The sequence below is a fragment of the Lissotriton vulgaris genome, chromosome 5 (assembly GCF_964263255.1).
Source record: "Lissotriton vulgaris chromosome 5, aLisVul1.2, whole genome shotgun sequence".
NCBI classification, from domain to species: Eukaryota; Metazoa; Chordata; class Amphibia; order Caudata; family Salamandridae; genus Lissotriton; species Lissotriton vulgaris.
Genome location: NC_141693.1, coordinates 1449514662 through 1449534108, shown reverse-complemented (window position 1 = coordinate 1449534108; position 19447 = coordinate 1449514662). Strand labels below are relative to the sequence as shown.

The following is a 19447-nucleotide window of genomic DNA, read 5'->3' as shown; positions in this document are numbered from 1 at the left end:
CATGCGCACTGTAGTCCAGGGGAGGAGCCACCTATCTCGTGATACTTCAAAGACTCTTCCAGGACAACAATGTGCGATTACCCAGACCCAACACTAGGCGGCGATCTATGCAGAGATATGAATGTCAGCAGCCCTACATGCCAAGAACAGATGCATACTGGTAAGTAGCATATTCGTTATGCACTGCACATGCCTATCTACATGTGTTTTCTTATGTGACACCAATTTTCACCATTAAAATTTACTCACTGCTTACAGTGTAATCCGAACTAGAAACTGCTGCAATTGACATCGCTTCCCATGTGCAAAAATGGCTGCGACTCGGGTGCAATTCTGCGAGAAACTGAATGCCGTCCTGGCCGCATAAATGGAGGTGATCGGGTAGACGCATTTATGTAAGGTAACGCACGCATGTTCATGCACACTATTGTAAATGAGAACGTAACAAGACTGTAGTAAGGCGTTGCTGGTTTCGGAATAACCGGAAGTTACGTGTCGGCAGAAGAACCCTTATTGAGCTGGTATTACCTTATTTTTATCACTAGCCCGAGCCTCAAGTTTATTTAGCAACAGACGGCCCACTAGTTTAACTGCCATCCAATAAAGAAATCGGCCTATAATTATTTGGAAGAGATTCATCCCCTTTCTTAAATATTGGGACAATGATTGTCTTTAACCATGAGACTTGGGGACCCACCACTGTAACTGCATTAAAAACATTAGTTAGTAATGGGACCCAAAGGTCAGGGTTTTTAAAAAAGAAATCAATTGGAGCGCCATCTGGACCTGGGGCTTTAGTTCTGCTACATGGCAGCAGGCCAGCTTTTACGTCTGCCATAGAGAACATAATAGGGATGTATGGGGCCATGGTCAGAGGATCACCAGCTAAAATTTCCCTTTCTGAGACTGTACTAAATATATCTGCAAATTAATCAACCCAGTCTGGGGAGCGGAGCTTGCTCACGACTAAGATGGCCGCTTGACCCGTGTGCTCCGCAATACCGTATGAATATCTGCTAATTATCCTGCAGCTGAGCCATAAGTACTTGTGCCCCTCGCCCTCAGGAGACCCGTGGCAACCTTTTGCGGTGCCTCCGGCTGCTGTACCTAGACTGTGAGTGAAGTTAGAGCGTCTTCTGGGGAAGACCTGGCTGGACCCAAAGCACTGGACTCTCATGCGAGGAGGGGCCGGCGTACGCCCGGACCTGCTGTGGCTCGGAGGCGGGTGACATGCGTGAAGCGTCGCTGCATACACACGCGGCGAAGCTACAGCCCGGAATTTCACATCGGGCCTGAGTGCCCTGCAGCGGCTGCACAAGACTTGGCAAAATCAGCACTTCCCGTCTCAGCACCCATTCTGGAGTGGAGCGCTTGGCGGGAGGGGCTTGAGGTGCTGAGGACAGCGAGCCTAATCTGCCCAGGGGTGGCCCTGGGGGCGCTTAAAGGGCACACTGAAGCGGGCGCCTATAGGGTCATCCGCCTCCCCCACATCTGACGGCAGTGTTTTTGGGAGCCTTGAACCATAGCTGCTGGAAAACCGCCATTTCTGATGATTAGAGACCCGAGCCTGGTAGATTTAAATGACAGCCTAACCACGCCAGGAATTGCCGAGTCCTCTGAGGGGCTTTTAGTGGAGGCTTTGCTGCACACAGGTAACGAGGCTGGACTTTGGGGCATTCTGGGCAGAGCTTGTGGATGTATTTGCAATTAGGAGACGCAGAGCTTTACCAGGTAGATGGCATTGGCCCTGGTCAGCAAAATTACGCTGCTTGGGAAGTCTGGACTTGGCTATTGAGGAAATTGAATCTCTCTGTAGAGTCTGCGGTGGTGAAGATTCCCTAAGTGAGGGCGAGGCGACATGCAAACTAGGCTGGGGGTCTGAGCGACTTCCCCCTGCGCCCAATAACATTGAAGAGACGGCCTTGAAGACCACCATTAGTGTCAAGGCGCAGTAACGTTGTCCTGGGGCCTTGAGCTGTCTGCTAGTTCCCTCCCTGGAGTGAGTGTTATGGGCCTGATCTTGTTCGACGCCACCGCTGGCCTGAGGTGATACCTGGGACGCCGACTTGGGGAGCTTGCTGTGTACGACGTGTGGTCTCCCCTCCTGCTGCGCTGCCCCTCTGGTTTGGTGAAGTCTGTCGGTTACGCTGTCTGCGGAAGGCTAAGATGGGCAGAGTTGACGGGGCACAACCGAAGCTCTCGTTTGAACAGAAGAGGTCCAAGTCCAGGGATTCACCACTGACCCGGGTTGAGGTGCATGGCCTGGCGAATCCTATACACTAGGGGGGCCCTGCATGGCACCCATGCCTATGAAACTTGGACTGTTGTTGGGGTGGGGGAAAGGGGATCGCTATATAATTGACAGCTGCACAGGATGTTTGAGACGTTACCTTGAGAGTGGCTATATCATGGCCTGATAGTATACCTTGTTGGATGAGCAACTTCTGTCCAGGCATGAATGGGGGAAGGGAAGGGTGGGGGGAGACAAGGGAAGGTGATGGGAAATGACCGCAGACATCTTTGGGGAGGTCTGCTGTGGGAGGGGGTGGTTGGGTGTTTAGAAGCAAATGGATGTCCTTCAAGAGAGAGGCTTTTTATTAGCACATACATGATGTGAGTGAATATTGTTGAATACACAGAGCAAGTTATGGGGTGAAACCATTCAAGTGTGATGGGGGCACCTTGTACTGTCCGCACAAATTTACCTGTTGATGCACTCCGGGCACTCACATGGAATGTTAGGGGTCTAAATGACTACAGGAAACTCCATAAGGTATTACACTATTTGTACAATCATGCTATAGATGTTGCCTTGCTACAGGAGACGCATCTTCCAATCGATAGTCCCCTCCTACGCAACAGAGGTTTGCGGGACAACATAAAAACTTCAGGTTTTACCACACACGCCAGAGGGGTGATTACATTGATTAACCCGAACTCTCCATAGACATTGACCCCACTAGATACTGACAGGGACAGCAGATATGCTATATCGAGATGCCAAAGAAGAGGCATGGACTTAGTCCTTGTGAACATTTACGGCCCAAACTACGACTTCCCAGATTTCTTTGACTCACTGGTGTCTGCAGCCACTAAATACATGGATAGTCAGTTCCTCTGGGGTGGAGATTTCAATCTGGTCAGAAATCCGGGTGTGGATAGATCGTGGGCCCTGAGAGACGTCCCTCGGCGGCTGCTAAGGCGTTGGAATACGCTATGCTCCGTTTAGACTTGCGTGATGTATGGCGCTCAAGATTCCCACTTAAGGGGGGTAAACACATTATTCTGCTTATTATAACCTCCACACTAGGATAGACTATTGGTTGGCATCCTCTCCCGTTTATGAAGAGGTCCGGGACTGTAGGGTCCTCCCTCGTACATTGTCTGACCACTCCCCCCCTATTGCTAGTGATACCTACCCCTAAGATAGGCATTCTGCTGTTTACATGGCGATTTCCTCCATACTCGCTGCTGGACTCATCCTGTAAGGCTGAAATGGCAGATGCCATCGAGACGTTCTTTGCGACTAATGTGGGGTCTGTGGACAGTTTCCAATTGATATGGGAAACCTTTAAAGTTTTCATTTGGGTTATTGCAATGGCCAAGCACTCGGGAGTCCTCTGCGACATCCGCGGATGCCTTGCTGATCTTGAGAAGTAACTGGGTGTGCTGGAGCTGCAACAGTTGCTACATGCGGATGACGCAGTGGCTTCTGAAATTAAGACTCTTTTGGAGGAATCTCAGGACGCAGCGGATGCTGAACGTAAACATTTAGGTAAATACGCCACGGCACGTGCATACGGCGAAGGGGAAAGACCGGGAGCAGTTCTGGCACAGTTACTTCCGAGGTGTCGTAGTAAAGTCCAAGTCACGGAACTCAAATCGGCGGAAGGTGGGTTGCTCACTGTGGAGACAGATATAGCGAAGCGTTTTAGAAGTTATTATGCCTAATTATATTCCGTGCGCTCTTCTGGGACAGAAGAGGAAATCATGGATTACCTCTCCTATATTAAATTACCTTTCCTCACGAATGTACATCGTGAATTTCTGATGAGACCAGTGGAAAAAGATGAGATAGTCCTGGCCCTGACAGTAATGTGATCAGGTGGCGCACCTGGGGTGGATAACCTCACTGCGTCCTTTTACAGAGCTTTAATTGATATTCTATTACCTCACCTGTCTGCGCTCTTTGATGATATGTGCCAAACAGGCACAATGCTGCCCACAATGAGAGTCAGTGATAGTTACTATACCTAAACCCGGGAAACTGCCCGAGGAGTGCAGGTCCTACCGTCCGCTACCCTTGTTAAATGTGGACACAAAAGCTTTTGCTAAAATCCTTGCTAACTCGAGCGCTATACAAAAGAGCCAAACATAACATAACTGGATAGCTCCCCTCGTCCAGATCCTAGTTGCCCCTGAGCAAGCTGGGTTCATCTCGGATAGGAACCTCACTTACAACTTACGGTATTTGGGGCTTTACAGCATACCAGACAAGACACTAAGGCAGTTGCGGTTTTTCTGGATATGGAGAAGGCCTTCGACTCAGTCGAGGTTCCCTTCATGCGCCAAGTCTGGACTAGGATGGGTTTGGGTCCAGTTTTCCAGCGACTGATTGGGGTGCTGTTTAATCATCCTTCTGCCAGAGTTCGAGTTGGCAACCTGGTGACGGAACCTTTTAATATTACTCATGGGACGAGCCAGGGATGCCCACTATCCCCTCTACTTTACGCCTTAGTGGCTGAGCCGCTGGCCTGTGCACTATGAGAATACCACAGTCACAAGGGCATTAGATTGTCAAAAATGTAATTATTAGTTTCAACCTATGTTGATGACACATTATTGTATGTCCGCGATCCGGAAAACAATCTCTCCTCGGTCTTACGCGAGGTGGTGCACTTTGGCGCCCTATCTGGACTAAGAGTAAACTGGCCAGTGTCAGTTGTTGTCCCGCTCACGCCTGCTACTAAGCAACACGAACCGGAGTTCCCTTTGCAGTGGTCCACGGACTCTTATCAGGTACTTTGGAATCCAAGTGCACCCAGACTCAGAGCTTGCCTTCAGAGACAACTATGGCGTGGCAGTCTCTAGGTTGGAAGATGACGTGGAGACCTGGATCAAGTTGCCACTGTCCCTGCTAGGCAGAATCTCCATTATGAAGATGGTGGTGCTGCCGAGGTTTTTGTTTTTATTCATGAATATCCCCATGGTATTACCCTCATCCTTTTTGCAGCCGGGTTACAACATTATTGATAAAATTAGTCTGGGCGGGCAAACATGCTAGAATAAGATGGCAGATATTAACCCTGCCGTACCACATGGGGGGACTGGGCGCTCCGGACTTAAATTTATATTATAGAGCCGCGCAGTGCGCTCACTCATACTATTGGATACAGAGCCCCCCGGAAGCTCCCCATTTGTCTCGAGATGCTGGTGGCGGAACGGTTACCACTCCCAGCCTTAATATTTGAAGAGCCTGATAGCAGAACAGGTATACTTGATTCTATTAACACTACGCGCCACGCCTGGCATTTTCTACTGCAACTTCAGGCTGGAGCCCTGTTATATTCCCCAGTCATGACACTTGACTGGGTTCGGTGGTTACACCCCTGCAGAGACCGAGGGGTGATACGAGCCTTAAACTCTTTGAACCTGCAGACGGTTGGTGACCTTTTTTATAACAGCGTGGTTAAACAATGGGAGGATCTGGGGCCCGATGGAGCCCCCTTACACCCTGCTATAGCACTTCCAGTTTCACAGGACTAGGAATGCACTGTGTGGCCTATTGGGCGACGATCTCTTAGAACCACCGAGGTCACAGAATTAACCTACTGCCTTAACCTCTTGCGTGCTGCAGTCGGCCTTTGGCCGACAGCAGCACTATCTCCCTAGTGCTGCCGAGGGCCGCCTCAGCCCCGCCCACTCTTCAGAACACTCACACCGTTAAGGCGTTAAAGCACAAACGCCACGCAATATTGTCTCCAATATGTATAAGATCGCTATGTCCCACAGTGCAAATCAGTACATTAAGGCCCGGTTAGACTGGCAACATGATGTTTGAGGCATTTGGGCTGCTGAATTCATATCTCAGCATAGATCGCCGCCTAGTGTTGGGTCCGGATGTTTGCACTTTGTTGTCCTGGAAGAGTCTCGAAATATCACGAGATAGGTGACTCCTCCCCGAGACTACAGTGCGCATGGGCATCTTCAGAATGTTTTTTTCCACCATTGGGTTTGGATGCTATCCCTCAACTCCAACTTCGGAACCAAAACTTTTCAACTTTCTAAGGCCAAAAGGCCTTCTACCCCGACGGTATTGTTCTCGTTCGGTAAACTTATACTCGATATCACTTTCCATCTCGATCCGGTCGTCGACGCGGGCCGTTGGGCCTTTTCAACGCCACGTGGGCCTGCTGCTGATGGAAAGGACCCCATTTAAAAGGTGCCCACAATGTCACTCCAAGTTCCCACATACTGATACACATACAGTATGCAACAAGTACCTCTCTCCCGAGCACGACGAGTAAGATTGTCCAGCTTGTGCTCAGTTTCGGTCGAAGAAAACTATCCGGAACCAACGGGCTGCTAGACAAGAAATGCAGTGGCAGGCACAGGAACCGGAGAACATTTTCGATGACGAACACGACCTCCCAGAAGCGGCGGACTCCGACCTCGAAATTGTCACCATAGAAGACCAGTCGGACTCCGATGACCAGATCACACCGGGGCAAACAGTGAGTACCACGCCCCCTACCCCGCTTCCATCTCAAGACAAGGCTCCGGCCGAAGCATCGCCTAAAGGCCTTAGCCGAGATCATCAAACCCCTGCAGAGACCCCGTCTTCCGGCTCGACTCCGAAGACTAAAGCCAAGCCTTCTGAGACCCCGGGAATTAGCTGCACTATTCCCAAAAAGGTCGCCGAACCGAAAAAGGTTGTTGAGCCGAAGAAAACCATTGAAACAATAAAGTTTGTCGATCCCAAGAGAATAGTCGACCCGAAAAAGGCCCTCGACCTCCCAAAAACAGGTCACACTAATACTCCTGGTGACCCGAAAAAGGCAGCTGAGTCGACGAAAAAAACGGTTGATCCGAAAAAGGTTATCGAACAGAAAAAACCAGTCGACCCGAAGAGGGGTATCGAACCGAAAACACCGGTCGATCCGAAAAAGGCTATCGAGCCGAAAAACACGGTCGATCCGAAAAAGGTCGGCGAACCAAAGAAGGTCGTTGAACCAAAAAAGACGATAAAGACGAAACATGTCGAACAAAAGGTCACCGACCCGAAAACAGCAGTCGAGCCGAAATAAGCTCCACAGCCAAAGGCCCTCGAGCCAAAGACTCATAAACAAGTGACTACGCCAAAATCGTTGGCGCCAAAACCACGGACAGTTAAGGAAGAACTTTTCCACCCTGATCCAGTGGAGGAAGAACAACCTAAACTGTATATAGACCCTAAGACAGCACAGGTGCCAGTTTACCACAGGAAGAAGACACCTTTGGACACTGATACTTCTTCCCCTGTTCCTCCAAAGAAGAAAGAGTTTACAACATCTCCCTCAAGGCCTTTCACTCCTCCTTTCTTTCCTGACATTCCTTATGTACCTTACTCTCCTTCACATTATGATGAGACAGAAAACATAGGGGACGATCCTCAAGATAACTTTGTAGACCCTGAGGATCAGGATGTACAGGATAACACATGGGATGACCAAAATGATCCTTATAATACATACGACCCACAACCCATCCCTGAGACCTCTACATAGCCTACAAAGCCGTCGCCTACTGACAACACCATTGTCTTTAACCAACTAGTGGATAGAGCAGCTAAATATCACAATGTAGACATGCAAACTGACCCAATAGAAGAGGATTTACTATTCGACACTTTTCCTACTTCAGAAAAAAGCATACGTACACTTCCTATGCTAAAAGGGGTACTAAAACACGTGCCAGACATATTTAAAGATCCAGCCAGAGCGCGTGTCCTCAATCCCAGAATTGAGAAAAAGTATAAGGCAGCCCCTACAGACCCTTCTTATATTAAATCACAGTTGCCTTTAGACTCATTAGTGGTAGCAAATGCTCGAAAGTGAGCTAATTCACAGACAACAGGAGATGCTCCCCTCCTGACAAAGAGTCAAAGGTACTAGAATCCTCATGCAAAAGAGTGGCATCCCTTGCAGCAAACACTTGGAGAATTGCGAACACACAGGCTCTATTAGCACGATACGATAGAGCACATTATGACCTGCTGGAAGGTTTACTACAACACCTCCCAGAACCATTCAAGTTTAAGGCTAACGACCTAATACAGGAAGGCAAATTTATAACAAACGCTTCCATTAAATGTGCACTGGACGCAGCTGACACAGCAGCTAGGTCTATTAACACACGCCTATTACTACGCCGGCATGCGTGGCTACGCATTTCCGGATTTAATAATGAAGTGCAGTCAACCATCCAGTTAACCAAGACTTTCTGTTTGGCCCTGCAGTATATACCATCTTGGAAAACATGAAAAAGGATACTGATACTGCTAAGTCAATGGGCGCACTTCAGTTCCAACAATCCAGAAGTTCCTTTCGTCGCTCCTCGTTTCGAGGCTCAGGTAGAGGCAACACATCACAGACTTCCTCTATATTCAAAGGTAATACCCAGAGCACCTTTAATAAAGGCTCAAACAGAGGAGATTATAGAGGCAATAATAACAAGGGCAGAGGACGTGGTGGCAACAACACCAGAGCCTTCACCGCCACCAAACAGTGACTTGCTCATACTCCCTCCAGACCACTCAACACCGGTCGGAGGCAGACTAACACAATTCCTACCAGTCTGGAACGCAATTACCACAGACAGGTGCGTGTGACAAATTATCCAGTATGGTTATTGCCTGGAATTCACTTCTACTCCACCCAACATACCACCCAAACACCGTTCTATGTCCAAAGAACATGTCACGCTGTTAAAGCAAGAAGTAACATCCATGCTAGAAAAGGGAGCCATAGAGCCAGTCCCTTTTCAACACCAAGGGACAGGAGTATATTCTCTATACTGCCTTATTCCCAAAAAGGACGGGTCCCTCAGACCAATACTAGACCTCAGACCTCTGAACCAATACATACTCTCAGAGCATTTCCATATGATCACTCTTCAACAAGTACTCCTGTAACTCCAACAAGGCGACTTCCTCCCTACATTAGACCTCAAGGATGCATACTTTCACATACCTATACATCCAGCTCACAGACAATACCTCAGGTACACAATAGAAGGTCAGCACTATCAATTCAGAGTTCTCCCCTTCGGGGTAACTACAGCACCAAGGGTTTTCACAAAATGCCTAGCAGTAGTAGCAGCACACCTAAGAAGGCAACACATCCATGTGTTCCACTACCTGGACAATTGGCTCATAAAAGCCAAATCATACGCACAGTGTGCAAACCACACATCCCAGACAATTCAGCTGCTGCACACTCTGGGTTTTTCCTTAAATTACACAAAATCACATCTGCAAACCTCCCACATACAACAATATCTGGGAGCAACAATAGATACCTCAGTGGCAAAAGCATATCCGATTCCAAACAGGATAGCCAACATGCAGTCTCTAATTCAAAGATTTTACCCACAACACTCCTTGCCGCTCGAGTGTTCATGCAGCTCATAGGCATGATGGCCTCCTGCATATTTATTGTCCCTCATGCCCGACTTCAAATGCGTCCATTGCAGGAATGTCTAGCACAGCAGTGGAACCAAGCTCAAGGACAACTAAAAGACCTAGTGTTGGTAGACAGTTGCGCTTACAACTCTCTGCAGTGGTGGAACCCACAAAACCTTTCCAAGGGGCGACTGTTCCAAGAGCCGGTTCCACAAGTAGTGCTAACAGCGGACGCATCATGACAGGTTGGGGATCCCACCTACTTCAATACACAGTCCAAGGGCTCTGGACAGTCAAGCAGAAGACACTGCATATAAACCACTTAGAGTTGCTAGCAGTATTTCTAGCAATAAAAGCCTTCCAGAAATACTTGTACAACAAGGCTGTGTTGATCCAGACGGACAACATGACAGCCATGTACAACATACAGAAACAGGGAGGGACACACTCTCCGCAGCTGTCTCGCCTAGCACAGAGCATATGGAGGTGGGCTATTCCAAAAAACATATTTCTCCTGGCAGAACACCTCCCAGGAATAGACAATCAGATCGCAGATCTACTAAGCAGACACAGCCAACAGATACACGAATGGGAGATTCACCCTCAAGTCCTCCAACTGTTCTTCAAAAAGTGGGGGCATCCAGAGATAGATCTGTTTGCCACAAAAGAAAACTCAAAATGCCAGTCCTTTGCCGCCAGGTTCCCACATCCGTTGTCACAGGGCAATGCGATATGGATGAAATGGTCAGGCAGATTTGCGTCCGCTTTTTCACCAACCCCACTGATTCCATTAGTGGCACGCAAACTAAAGCAACAGTCCCTCACAATGATCCTAGTTGCTCCCACATGGGCAAGACAGCCATGGTACACAACACTCCTAGAACTCTCAGTAGTCCCACAGCTGTTAACGCAGAACCATGGAGAAATCAGGCACCCAGATACCAATCAGATGAACCTAGCGATCTGGCTCCTGAAGTCTTAGAGTTTGGATATCTTAGCTTGCCTCCAGACTGTATGAACATTATCAAGGAAGCAAGACGCCCAACTACTAGAGCATGCTACGCAGCTAAATGGAAAAGATTTGTAATTTACTGTAATAATAACCAAATCAATCCATTAGATGCCTCCATCCAAAACATAATATGTTATTTATTACATCTTCAAAGATGCAATGTAGCATACTCTTCCATAAGGTTACACCTTGCTATAGCAGCATATCTCCAGAACAGACAACACCTGTCCGTTTTCAGAATACCACCTATCAAAGCTTTTATGGACTTAAAAGAAATATCCCTCCAAGACATCCACCTTCGCCAGTCTGGAACTTAAACGTAGTACTTACCAGACTTATAGGGCCACCTTTCGAACCACTCCATTCGTGCGGATTACAATTCCTAACATGGAAAGTGGCATTTTTAGTGGCCATTACCTCCCTCAGGCGAGTGAGCGAGCTAGAGGCACTAATAATTTAAGAACCTTTCATGCAAATACATCATAATAAGGTAGTGCTCCATACTAACCCTAAGTTCATGCCAAAAGTTATATCAACATTTCATCGCAATCAGTCAATAGATTTGCCAATTTTCTTCCAAAACCCACAATCGGTGGCTGACAGGGCTCTACACACACTAGATGTAAAAAGAGCCCTATTATATTACGTTGACAGAACTAAAACTTTCAGAAAAATAAAACAAATATTTGTTGCTTTTGCTTCACAACATTAGGGTAACCCTATTTCGAAATCAGGAATAGCCAGATGGATAGTTAAGTGCATTCAAATATGCTATCAAAAGGCCAAGCACACTCGAACAGTTCCCCCAAAAGCCCACTCAACGCGCAAAATAGGGGCATCTATGGCTTTCCTAGGAAATATTCCACTAGAAGACCTATGTAGCGCAGCTACATGGTCTTCCATACACACTTTCACTAAACACTACTGTGTAGACGTGCAAGCAAAGCAGCAAGCTGCTGTAGGCCAGGCTCTCCCAAAAATCTCTCTTTCAAACTGCTTCAGCTGGTACAGGTGACCACCGCTAGAGGAGATACTGCTATACAGCCTATGCTAAGATATGAATTCAGCAGCCCACATTCCTAGAACGTAAAATGCTACTTACCAGTATGCATCTTTTCTTGACATGTAGGGCTGCTGACATTCATATCATACCTTTCCTTATGCTTTTCCCCACTCTTTCCCTATTCCAAAGACATATACAAGATATACAAGCCATATCGGATAATAATAATCGCCCCATGGTAGCACAAACATTACTGGTTCACAGAGCTTCTTCTTTGCACACATACCATTGCTACCTCTACCAAACCTGCGTTTTCATGACAAGAACTACACCTGGAACTAATATCTTTAATTTTATTGGCAGGCTGCTAAACACAGTGAGTTTCACCCCTTAGAATTTGCAGATGAATGTAGGAAAATTCAGGCAAAGTACAGAGTTGTATCAGCAAATAAACTTGAATTTTCTTTAATTCACAAGAATTGAGTAGTGACAAAATCTTTATTATTCCAATTCAAAATGCTTAGTAGGTTGTACCCTTCACTAAACCCGTCTCTGATGAACACCTTCAATCCTGGTCTCATATTTTGCAATCTAATATATTCAGGGCTACACTCAGTCAGTGTCCAGCTTGCATCATATTTCAAGTGTTACAGACACCACCATATAAAGCTAAAATAATTTGATCCAGGCACTGCAAAATAAAGATTTCTGCATGAGTAAAATGATTCAGACCAAGGCTTCAAGCTTTGGCACCAAAACCATAGAACAATACCTTCCTTCTTCAAAAAGGATTCCACCACTCCATTGCAAAGAGGAGCATTCATTCCAGTGACAGAATGCTTTTTTGTTATTCTAGCAGCCATATTGTCAAGGTGAGGCATGTATGGAACATGCTTGAAGGCCTTTCACATATGCCTAGTAGCCTCTTTTTATTATCTGAAAACTTACTAAGTTAGAGATCAGCACACCGGTACCAACAAATGTTTGCTCTCCACATCTGAGGAAAATGAGAAACTGACTTCAGCACACAGGAGTTAGGCATCTTTGCAGCTCTGCTCCATCTCTTCCTGTGCGGTATTGAGCCAACACAAAGCTGCATGGTGCCACCCAGTGGTGTGCAGGAGCACTACTGAAGAACGTTTCTGGGTTGAGTCTGGCACTGTAGAGTACTCTAAGGTAATGAACCTCAGTTAGCTAGGGGGTCCACCAGAAAATTCGTTACTGAAGGTAAGTACCTTGTTCTTTTTTCTTGAGGATCTTATTGCCAAAGTAAAAGAGATTCTTTAATAACTCGATTTAAGGAGTATCACACACAATTCAAACACCATCTATTGGACTATGTTTATTTCTACTTGTAACCCATATGTGCCGAGTGGGAAACATTTAAATCTAACTGTTGATTCTCTTCCTTCAATTTGCAGCAGTCCGCTGTGCTAACCCGGATATTCCCGATGCAATTAGGACTGCTGGCTTTGGTACATCTCATTCCTACAGAGACTCTATTACATTCAAATGTAGAGATGGCTTCGCCATGAACGGCAGCAGTGTTATTCAATGTGGTGCTGATAATGAATGGAATCCACCAGTACCAACATGCATAGGTAAGCATTGCTAAAGCATAGATATGGGTTTCCTTGTTTATGTAAATTTGACATAGTGTGTTCTACTGTGAGAATAGCACTTCTTAATCTTGTTTTAAAGTTTTAAAAAAATGCTAATAATTAGCTTTGTCTGTTGTGTCTGGGCATCTCCTCTGTATTGTAAATCCCTCCTTCAAATTCCAGTTGACATTTGATCATTGACACATTTTCATATTTTTATTTTATTTATGCTTGTGCCTTACCATTCATAGCGTTTTCCGTGTGTCCTGCTGTGTTCTATCTAGTGTCTTCCATCTAGGGTTGGGCACAGAATGTTACTAGGTGTTTCTCCTCAAAGAAGTGTTTTCAAGGTGCCTAACTCCCTTGAAATCCACAATACATCAGGACACAAATCCAACCTCAGATTGTATTTGTGTGCCATTGGGGTCAGATGTTTTTGAGTGCTCGTTATAGTAATGCTCTACTAGAATTTATTGAGACCACATGACTGAGAATGGAAGAGCACTGTGACATCTAGCAGACCATCCAGCACTGATTGAAGATCGCGACGAAGAGCTTGGGGCCAGGTTATATGATTTGTTGGGCGGGAGGTTATAAAAAATAACTCTGTCTTAATTTTACCCCTTTTATAATAGAAAGTTTCAACCATTGGCTTTGTAACCTCTGGCTACCGAAGGGCCACAGGAAAACCACCTGTTTGTACTTCAGCAGTTTGCATTTGCAAAAGGACAGTTCAACACCAAAGAGACCAAAGGTGGGTACTGTATGCTGTTTTGCAGCTCTAATACTCTGCAGAGTCCCCTTCTGGCTTGTTTGAAAAAGATGTCAAAGGATTCAAGGTCAATGACGAATTGGGAGTCCCAACAAGATAGCATCCTAAAATTTCCATAAGCTCCAGGCAAAGAGTCCAAGGTTCTCTGGTGGCCCCAGAAAACCTGTACCCAGTATTAAGATCATACCACATCCCCCCCATTGAACCGGACTCACAGACCCAACAAAACAAGAACATCATCAACCTCCAGGAACGCCCCCTCGTACTCCTCCAGAGTGATGACCCAGAGGCTTGCCCTGCTGAAAAGCCAGCTTGAAACGGTAATACTGGGCCTCTCAGAAATGTTACTGAACCTCACCACACCCCTTAAACTCATCCAAAACTCCTTTCCGTCACCCTCAGTCTCCAACTCGATTCACTCAAGACCCCACAAATCCCACTGGCCCAGATGGCCTACAATCCCCCTCCCGAACATGAAACAGAGACGAGAAGAACCAAAGCTCAATGTCTGCAAGTTAAGAGATCAATCTGGCTGCCTTGTACCACACTTATACTTCTGTCACCTCTAGCTCCAAGATCCAGGTTGTCACAGGATTTCAAATAGACCACTAACCCCCCCCCCCCACAACCCCAACCCCCTACCCCCAGACCCCCAGCCTTCCTCACCATTATCCCAAGGGCCCGCTTACAAATAATCTTAAGAATGAAGTCTCCAACACCAACTGCATGCTCATAAACTGTAGGTCGGCTACCAAACATGCAACAGAACTGGCAGAGACTATCCCTTACCTATGACATAGATATTACGTTCATCACCGAAACCTGGCTAAACGAGTTCTCTCCCCCCAAACATGGACATGCTTGTGCCCCCGGGCATCACAATCATCCACAAAATCTAAACGAGGAGGGGGTATAGCAATCATACATAAGAACATTTCCGTGACAGAAACAGACCCCCTCAAGTCTAACTCCTTCGAATGTCTTACTGCCACTATTAAGATGAACGACAACAGATCACTACTCTGCCACCTCACATACCACCCACCAGGAAACACCTCCTCTTTCAGACCGATTACTCAATGCTCACTCCATAACTCTAATGGGTGACTTCAATTTTCATTGGAATGAGGAAAACAACACGTAAATCAAGCCCTAAACGATCTCCTAAGCAACTACAACCTCAACCCAACACTGCACACAGAAAACCCACAACAGGGGCTCAATCTTAGATGCCATCATCACTCAAGTAGACACAGTCTCCATCGACCACACCCTGCCTGTTGACTGGTCCGACCACCTTCTCATTCGGTTTCACTTGAACCAAAGGATCCTATCCCAGTCCGGCACGAAGGACCCCCCACTCTGGGCAAGAAATCTAAGTCAGATTGCCCTTGCAGACCTTGAAGCTATTGTAAGCTCCCTCCTCCCCACCAACTCTGATGAGCTCTCAACAACAGAACTCACCTCCCACTATAACTCTACTATGACTTCCATTATGGACCAAATAGCACCCCTGAAACTGAAAAGAGTCAGAAGCACACCATCCAGACTATGGTTCAACACAGACATTAACTCCCAAAGAAGAGAACTAAGAGCGACAGAAAGATTCTGGCAAAAAAAAACCCGTCCTCAATCTTTCAAGCGAGACTCAAATCAGTACAAAGGAAATACAAAAACCACATAATGAATGAAAAAGGATCCTCCTTTCTCAATGCCCTTGGCAATGCAAAAAATAAACTAAGAAAACTTTTCAATCTTATCAGACAACAAACCTCCCAGCCCTCTTCGACTCAAGTTGTGGCCTCCAAAGACCTATGCGACAACTTTGCCAATTTTTTCAACAACAATGTCACCAAGATAGAACTCTCCTTGGACGTACAAGGGAGTCCCCCTAACAGCAATTCGCCCACAGAGAAAAACGATCCATTCTCAAGCACCCCCCTAACCTATGGAACTCTTTCAACCCCATCTCTGCAGCAGAGGTCATCAAAATGATTTCCACCTCCAAACCCTCAGCACACGTCCTGGATCCCATACCGGTCCAACTGGCCAAAAAACTCAAACTCTCAGTGGCCCCGCACTGAACCAAGATCATAAACAGCTCCTTGAGTACTAGATTCATGCCAGACTGTCTCAAAAGCGGCCAAGTCACACCTCTACTGTAAAAAACGGTTGCGGATTCAAATGGTCTAAACAACTTCATACCCGTCTCCAACCTCCCTCTCGTAGCAAAAATCCTGGAAAGATTTATTCTCCTCCAACTCATCCAACACCTAGACAACACCAACTTCCTAGACCCTCACCAATCGGGCTTCAGAAAAAGATGCAGTACAGAGGCAGCGATCCTAAACATAATAGATGATATCCCCAAATCTTTTTAAACTGGCCAATGTTGCCTACTCATACTCCTGGACCTCTCGGCAGCCTTTGATACGGTTGACCATGAACTACTCATCAAGGTACTTCAAGTAAGGGCCTGAACAGATGGTACTACAATGGTTCACCTCTTTTCTACAGAACCGCACCCAAAGTATAAAAATAAAAAAACTTCTCATCGGACCCACTCCGAGTTAGCAAGGGCGTCCCCCAAGGATCAGTACTCACCCCGCAACTTTTCAACATATACATGGAACCCCTCACCACCATACTCAAAAAATCCAACATTCCCTTCCACCTCTATGCTGACGATACCCAGATCTACCTGGAAACCTCCTCTATTGAAGACATTCAGAGACTGAACGGCACTCTAAGAGAAGTTCAACACTGGCTATCAGGCAATCACAGAAAACTCAATCAAGGCAAGACAGAAATCCTCATAATCTCCAATGATGAGAAAAAACCTAAATCTCAGAATGGCTAAAGGCGATCGATGTGCTCAACTACAACCTTACCCGACTCTGCAAAATCGCTAGGATTCACCCTGGACCCCAAATTAGACATAAACAAACACATCAAGAAGACCACAAAGAACGCCTTCCTCAACCTGAAACTACTCAACAAAATAAAAACCTTCATCCCTCAGAACAACCTCAAACAAGCTACTCAATCCCTGGTGCTGTGTAGACTGGACTACGGGATTGCAACCCTCACAGGATCAGCTAAATCTCACCTAGCTCCCCTCAGATCAACTCTGAACGCAGCCGCCAGAATGGTCACCATAGTAAAGAAATATGAGCACATCTCCCCTGCGCTCAGAGAGCTCAAATGGCTCCCAATCGAAATGCGGGCCAACTTCAGAACCGCCTGCCTCACGCACAAAGCCCTGCACACAGGCAAACCCGCCTACCTGGCCGCCAAATTCCAGAAGGCCGGTCAGACAAGAAGCCTAAGGAGTACCAACACCCTACTCCTTATCCCTCCAAGAACTCACAAACAAAAAACATCATCCCGACCTTCGCAGGAAATGCTCCCAAAATCTGGAACTCTATACCAGCCCACATCAGGACCAACCCCATCTACCTACAATTCAAAAGGCAGCTCAAAGAACTCTTCCTCAATCGATCCCTCCTGAATGGATAGCTACGATGTAACCATTGAAGCAGTCCCACAACATCTCACAAGACACTTTGACATTAAGAACTCTACCTCATGTCCCCCATATCCTCCTCCCCCAGGCCAATCCCGTCACGAGTCGCTGTGCTCTCTCTGAGGCCAAGGCTGTGTACATACTATTGTGATAACATACCATGCGAGTGTCATTGTGCGCTCTAGACGATATTATTATGATACGTCTGGAGCCATTGTACATACCAGTATGTATCTACGAGTGATCATGATGTAAAGAGCTCCGATACCTTCGGGTCTGGCCAGCGCTATATAAAACTCTTAAATAAATAAATACCTCTGATTTTGAGCTCTGTAATCTGGATCAAAACACCCCCAGCCAAAAAAGGACACTTTACACACAAACAGGGGACCTACTCCAAGGGCATTGGCCTTCAAAGGACTATCCGCTCCATGAAAAAGAATGGCCATGAGAAGATGAAATGTCTTGTCTGGTAACCTTCGTGAAAGAAAGCTTGATATTCTGTACCTCCTTATTTGGTCAATACTGCTCAGCACTGGAAACATTCCTCGACTCTGGAGGAGGCTTGACGCCGAGATGGTCCAACCAATCTACATGATGAATTGGCTTTGGTTTCAAGGACCTCAAAACCCAGTGGGGATTTGACCTCCACACCACACATGAACAACAACAGGAAGAAATCAATGTCTTCAGACACCACAACCAGACATATGACATAGGACAATCTACATTGATGTCCGGTTATCCAGACCTACTGGAAGGGAGTGACAAGAGTGATGTCCAGAGTTATGGCATTGAAGGTCCCGACATATGCCAAGTGGCTTCTCCTGAATGACACAGAGTGTAGCTGGCCCAAATACACAATGTTGTGGCTGGAGGTGGGGGCCGGGGTGGCAAAAAGGAATGTGGCACAGTCTTGGTGCTCTTGCCAACAAACAGTGACCTCCTTTGCATTCCCCCCAGGCTATGTGGCACTTGTTGGGGTAAAACTGGGGATTTATCTTACTGAATGAAAGAGTACATTGGGCACCATATAAAATTTCCCACAGTTAGTGCTTGGAATTTTCATATTACTACTCCAAATCACCCACAACTCTCCCACAAGCACAACAGGAAGATCTTGCACTCTTCCTGGAAGAGCTGAATGTGTTACTTCTCAAAGATGCAACAGAGACCTTGCTAACACACACCAGGCAGGAAGAAAGGGTGCACTCCATTTTTGAAAATCCAAAACGGGCAAAAGCTTGCACCCAATGCTACACCTAAAAATACTAAACCGCTACATTGTATCCACCCAGTTCAAAATTATAAAACTGCCCCTATATGTGACTATTTGACAACACTCAACTTCAAGGACACCTACTTTCACATTCCCCTACAACCGACCAATGGCCTACGGTTCTGGTAAGAGGAACGAATTACCAGTTCAGACCTACTTTCTAGGGGAAACTACCACCCCACAAGTTTTTATCAAGTGTCTGTCCATTGTAGCAGGGCATTAGTGGAAAAGCCAGATTCATGTGTATCCGTATTAGACTTCAGGCTGGTAAAGGGGACAATTCAATCTCAATGTCTTGCTCACACTGAATAGACAGTCTTTCTTCTACATCAATTGCATTTCACAATAAATGTCATAAATCACGCTTACGTTTTCAATAAACGTTTATGGGAGCCACACTCAGTGCTGTCAATCGAGAAGCCTACACCATCAAGGAGAGACTAATGGCATTGAGACTGCTTCCCCAGTAATGGACGACGTGTCTTCTGGTAGTGCGAATGATAAAAACGTTTTGGAATGATGGTGCCATGTATTGCTCTGGTTCCAAAAGCACAGTTACACATGTTTACTCTAGGAATGTTTTGCAGGACAAT

General features: G+C 46.4%; 1 protein-coding gene across 9 annotated transcripts in view; it reads left to right on the top strand.

Annotated features, from left to right (window-relative positions):
* The window catches only part of LOC147712725 (complement decay-accelerating factor-like), a 795131-nt gene that overhangs the window by 413177 nt on the left and 362507 nt on the right, over nucleotides 1–19447 (top strand). For all 9 annotated transcript variants that reach the window (XM_086923379.1, XM_086923375.1, XM_086923380.1 and 6 more), the window contains exon 8: nucleotides 13098–13277. In XM_086923379.1, coding sequence (XP_086779505.1) covers nucleotides 13098–13277 — 180 coding nt within the window. The remainder of the gene's footprint in view (nucleotides 1–13097; nucleotides 13278–19447) is intronic.